General features: G+C 36.0%; 1 protein-coding gene across 1 annotated transcript in view; it reads left to right on the top strand.

Annotated features, from left to right (window-relative positions):
- The window catches only part of CCDC88A (coiled-coil domain containing 88A), a gene marked incomplete at its 5' end in the record, with an annotated part of 54,870 nt that overhangs the window by 44,624 nt on the left and 4,246 nt on the right, over positions 1–6,000 (top strand). Inside the window, 4 exons of the mRNA XM_010080664.1 lie at positions 40–111; positions 1,094–1,174; positions 2,594–2,856; positions 4,508–4,997. Of these exons, the coding sequence (XP_010078966.1) occupies positions 40–111; positions 1,094–1,174; positions 2,594–2,856; positions 4,508–4,997 (906 nt within the window). The remainder of the gene's footprint in view (positions 1–39; positions 112–1,093; positions 1,175–2,593; positions 2,857–4,507; positions 4,998–6,000) is intronic.

Consider the following 6,000-nt stretch of genomic DNA (forward strand, 5'->3'; position numbering starts at 1 on the left):
TTTATTTTATTTTACATCTGCTTTTATGTTTCTGTATAGATACCACATCCTTTGAAGATGTAAGTCCACAAGGTATTAGTGATGATTCTAGTACAGGATCAAGAGTTCATGGTAAGATGTGAACTTTAATTAAATTAATTAAGGATATATTATGTGAATGTTAACAAAGTTTGCAAAAAAAAAAAAAGTGAATGGCCTCGTTACAAGTGAGCATGTTTCCTGTTATTTGCATATCTCTTGAATGTATAGTATAATTTCTTCAAATTATTCTTTTCTTTCTTAACTACTGCATCAGATAAATGTTCTATATCTTTAGTGGAAAGTATGAAGTGCATCTGAACAGGATCAAAACATTTTCCCTGTAAAAATGTATTTGGGGTTTATAGTAAAATAAAAAGTTATAATTTAAGTCCTAAAAAAAACCAAATCCAAATCTGGCCTGATTTTTCAGTGTTTATTGTTCAGTGAAAACTAAATTTGTCATGTACTGTATTTTATAAAATCATTACATGTTCCTTCAAGCAAAGCTATGAAGTGAAAGTTATAATAGATTATTTAGAAGTGAAGTTCTAATTCTTCTAGAAATACTTAAAATTAGTATGAGCAACAAATAGTTTTGAAGATAATAACAGTGCATTTCCCTTGTATTGGATAGGAGTACAGGATATTATCTGTGCAGATGCTCTTGCTTCTCCTGTTCGTGGCATTTCAACAACGTGCAAGGTTCCTTGTCAAATCTGTTGTAAGTGACCTAGTCATGAGCAGCTTTCTGCATGCCCATCCTTTCATCTGTAAAATCCTGGTTTCCCACTAACCATTCAGTTTCAATTCTAAATGTACACTCTATTTCTCTCTTCCTTTCCCTTGCACCTTACTATTCCTGTAGTGCCCTTTTCTAAAGTGTCCTCTTGGACTGCCTGGAAATCCCTTCGCTTTCTGATCTGTAAGAAACCACTTTGTTGGCAATGGGCATGCTCAGCCTGTGAAACAGTGCATGATTCCTGCCTCTGAGCATTCTGTGATCAGAATGTAAAGGTACCGTGTCATCTGATAAAATTTTGTTCATCATGTTGTTTCCTAATTTTCCATTTAGCTTCCAGACCAGCCAGCCTTGATAGTGGCAGAACATCCACTAGCAATAGCAATAACAATGCTTCACTCCATGAAGTCAAAGGTATGCCATAGGTGAATTTACATACATGCTTAATTTCTGTTATTTGTTCTCTAAGAACATCTATATAGGTTTAAAAAAAAAAAATCCACACACAAAAATTCACACAACACACCACAGCATGTTTTTCCTTAAGTGTTTTATGGCCTTCATTCCTCAAATAAGGAACAGATACAAGTATTAAAAGAACTTATGTTTTTAATAAATATTAAAAGTGTGGTATATAAGTTAGAAACTATTTTAAACCAAACCTAACCCAAGTAACAATGTTACAGAATAAGGATTCCCCCCAAATTACTTTAAATTTGCTTCTTTTTAAGCAGAGAAGTTGCTCTATTTTTTTCCCCTAGCATCCTGCTGCCTGTGCACTGCTGCTGTAAAGCTGTGTAGTGTACAGCACAAACCGGACAAAATAGCATACGTAATGCCATCCTGTAAACTTTTATATTTTGTTTTTTTAAATGTCGTATGTTGTGAGCCTTAATAATATTTTTGTTTATAGTGGCGATTTTTGCCGGAGACCATTGTACATACTAGACTAGAATGCTGCCAACTCAAGACTTTATTTAATATTCATGGCTTGCATTTATTAAACAGGATCTCTTTTTGTTTGGAAATTTAGAAATGAATGCTAGCTTTTTATTAGTTTAAGATTTTTATTAGTTTCTATTCTGTTTGTTAGATTACTCCTTCTGTAAAGGATCCTTTGAGGTAGTCCTTGCCCCACTTTCTATACAGTATTAGAAACTTCTGCTGTAAACAATTTATCTTTTTTCAAACTGAAGTTCATTTCTTAGGAGTAACATGAAGTAGGAAATTATTCATGAGTATTTTTTAAGCAATTCCCAATTACTGAAAAATAAAAAGAATTGGTGTTGTGGAATTTATTTTGCATTTAATGCCATATGCTTGCTTCAGGTCACAGTTGCAATAAACTAGAAGTACTGTCAGAAACTGTTGGAGAGCAGCATTACTAAATTAGTTCTTGTTGAAGAACTAATGTTGAAGAAAATATTTTCTTTCCATTCCATCCTTTGTATTTCATTTAAAGTAAAACTCATTAATAGTATATTAGAGCGTGTGCCTCACGGTGATGCTGAACAAGAGTGGAGGCATATCTTTAGCCTCTTGTATTATAGTACTGTGTAGATGGAGAGACAGATTATAACTGAAAGGTAGCTTTTTATTCAAAAGCTATCATGTCACGTTTAAAGAGCTGTAAGTAAGGTAAGTCAGGGGAGTGCAATTGTTTTAATAATGTTTGGTTTGAATAAAAAAGGACAAGTGGATTTTTTTAGTATTTTAAGTAGGATTATTGTTAACTGAATCTTAAATGTTTCAGATCTGAGTAAGGTTATACTGTTTAACAGCTTTCATATTTTTTTCTTATGGAATACTTAATACCATTTACCCCAAAAGCAGGTGCAGTTTGCAATCAAAGCAGGCCGCAAAGTCACAGCAGTGGAGAATTCAGTCTGCTACATGAACATGAGGCTTGGTCAAGCAGCAGTGGCAGTCCTATACAGTATTTGAAAGGTCATACACGGTCTAGTCCAGTGCTCCAGCAAAGAACACCTGAAACACTGGATTGTCATGGAAAACAGATCAAAACCGGTTCTCCTGGAAGTGAAGTTGTTACCCTGCAACAGTTTTTAGAAGAAAGCAACAAGAATACCTCAAGCGAGGTTAGTTTAAAAAATATTTTAACTACATGTTACCCGTATATGGGCACTGAATTAATAGAAGATTTCTAGTGAGTAGAATTTCTTTAAAACTTTGTGGAGATACTGGTTACACATGCATTAAGGAGTAGGATGGAGTGTATCCTGCTAAACTGTACTTGCTGTATTACACACAAAATCATTTGGAATTTTACAGCTTGACCCTTTCCAGGTGACTGAATTAGGTAAGAAAGTCTATCTCTGCTGCACAAAATTGTCCAGTGTACTGATGCATGGTTCACTCACCAGAGTTCAGATGGAAGGCCATAACCTCAAAGTAGGTCTGCTTTTCTTCTTCCAGTTCAGCACTTGTCTTCAGTAAGAGCTGTTGTCAGGTCTGTCTTACATCAACAGGAAGGAAGATGCCTTACTTCATTCCCTGAGGAGAGACTCTTGTCTGCTTTAGTTTCATCTTTTTAACTCTACTGGGGGAAAAAAAAAACCTGACCTTGGCCCTCACTGAAATCTGAGAGGAATAAGAGAGAATGTTTCTATAGATTTGTGACATTTTGTTAGAAGCCCAAAATCACCTTGCTCTGCTAGTATTCTGATTTCTTCATCGCTAGTTCTTGAATGGATCTGTCTGAAACCTGGAAGTCCTCTAGGATAAAGCAAGCCAGTTACTGTGAATAGAGCCTATGAAGAGTAAGGATCAAGCTCCATCTCTTTTTAATGACAAAATTGAAAAATATATGTTCACAGCTGAACTGATTAGGGTAGTCTGTGACTTGAGTCTGGACTCAGTTTCTGGATTTTTTTGTTAGATACTTAAAATGGCTTCTCACCTATGGTCTCTCTGACAACGATTTTTTTGGACAATGCTCTTGTGGCAGTAGAAATAAAAGAAACACCTGAGTCATCAAGTCTAGTCCACTGCTGTTCATGAATCACAGCATCCCTTTCATAGCGTCACAGAATCATTCAGGTTGGAAGGGTGTTCAAGAGGTCTCTTTCCAACCTTCTGCGAGAGCATTTCCTTAATGCTTTTAGCGTTTATTCTTTCCAAATTGTCTCTCTTACTATTTTGAAAAAGACTGAAGTCTTTCTCTACTGAGTCCATGAATAGTGTTCACCTAAACTTTTTTTCTAGCTCTGAAGTCTTTTCTCAAAAAAGAGAAATTTGAGAGCTGCCTAGTCCAAACTTGGACACCAAGGGTGCCTAAAGGTTATGTGCTTTGTATTATTTTCTGAGATTTTTGCCTTTATTATTTGAGCGTGTAGAGAATTTAAGCTTTTCAGTCTGGATGATCAGTATAAGTTAAAATAATAGTCCATATGAAATTGCTTAGGGAAGTATTGATGAGTGATGGCAGAGGACAAGTGAGTGAGAAGATGAACTTGAAGTTTTGATTATCTGATTTTTCCGAGTTAATCGGTATTACAGGAACTAATTCCAGATAGTTGTGATCTGTCTGATACCCACTTTTCAAAGTACTTGCTTGTAAACTGTACAAAAAACTCAGTAGTATGTACTGTAAATACTGCTTTTAGAGCTGAGATATTAAAAAAGAAAAATACTTTTTGGAGTTGTTCTTCATTTATGTCCACAAAGATTGCTTAAGAAATGTCAACATCACAACTTATAAATTTATAAGATGTTTCCTATCTTTGACAGATTAAATCTGCAAGTGAAGAGAATCTTTTAGATCAAGTGATGAAAAGCTTATCTGAGTCTGCAGAGCTGACAGGAAAGGAAAGGCTGAGAAAACAGCCCTCTGCCGGGTGTGGTATTGTGAGATCATTAAGTGTAAAAAATACAGTTGATTTCTCAGATGGACGATCCATTAAACCAGAACAACTTTTAAGGCCCAGCCTTCGTAAAACTGAAGATACTTACTTTACTAGCTCTCCCATAAAATTTACATCAGGCGCTCAAGGGAAGGCCAAATCCGTTAAAGACAAGATACAAGCAAGTGTATCACAGCGACAATCAAGAGATTGCAATCCTTATGCTACCTTACCTCGTGCAAGCAGCGTGATTTCTACAGCAGAAGGAACTACTCGAAGGACAAGCATTCACGATTTTTTGTCTAAGGACAGTAGACAACCTGTATCAGTTGATCCAGCACCATCCACCTCTGACAGAAGTGCTCCAGCAACCTCTAGTGAGTACTCAGCATACCAGTTATCCTCTGATTTTTTTCACTGTGTGGCTTACAGGATAGATTGTGTTCCGCAAAGCAATGCAGCTAATACAATTAAACCACGTAATTTAGGATGTAACTCTGGTGTGCCTAAGACTTCAAGGATGGAAAGGTCAAGTGTTCGTGAGAGAACTTTGCTAAGCACAAGTGTGTTTAATGATAAAGTCAGTATGTCTGGTAACGACAGTGCAGGATCACTTACTGTGGCTCAGCCATTTGTATCCCTTAACACTGAATTAGTTAGTAATATAAGTGGATTCCCTCAAAGATCTACATCAAAAACAACTGATCAGGCAAACCTGTCAGCATTTAGATCTGTACCGAAAAATCAAGAACAGCCTCCCGCTAATCAGAAATCAGATCATAGTGACCTCCGGTCAGTTGTAACTAGTGAATTTGTTCCTACCACCTGCGTAAACACTAGTGAGGCTGAATCCCCGCTACTGGTTTCTGAAGATAATAAAACTGTGTGGTATGAGTATGGTTGCGTATGATAAGGAAGTTGTATTATTAAATATACATTGGTGACATATAGGTGGTGTTCTCAATGTCCACCGGTTTTAGAGAAATTTTCACTATGATGAAAAAATAATTTTGTGTTAGATCTGTGGGTTGTTGTTTCCTAAGAACAATGGCATAAGGCTCAGTTGTGTACTCTAGCATGTTTGAATGTAAAATTGTAACCTCACCAAAGTTTGCATGAAACATTAATTGCACTGTATATATTTTGCATGCCTTTAAAAGTCTTTATAATACAAGCTGTATTGTTATTTGTCACGCATTACAAATATTTTTTTTCCCTGTACATTACTGAATGCATGTTAAACCAGTTGCATGCTGCATTGCCAAAACTGGCACAGTGAACAACATACTTTCAGTACAATTTCAGTTGTGCTTGTGCTTTCAGATGTATCAGTAACACATTGATTATGTGTTTGGAGTAAAAATACTTTCCCACCGCCAG

Source organism: Pterocles gutturalis, unplaced genomic scaffold (genome assembly GCF_000699245.1).
Source record: "Pterocles gutturalis isolate BGI_N339 unplaced genomic scaffold, ASM69924v1 scaffold29084, whole genome shotgun sequence".
NCBI lineage: Eukaryota > Metazoa > Chordata > Aves > Pterocliformes > Pteroclidae > Pterocles > Pterocles gutturalis.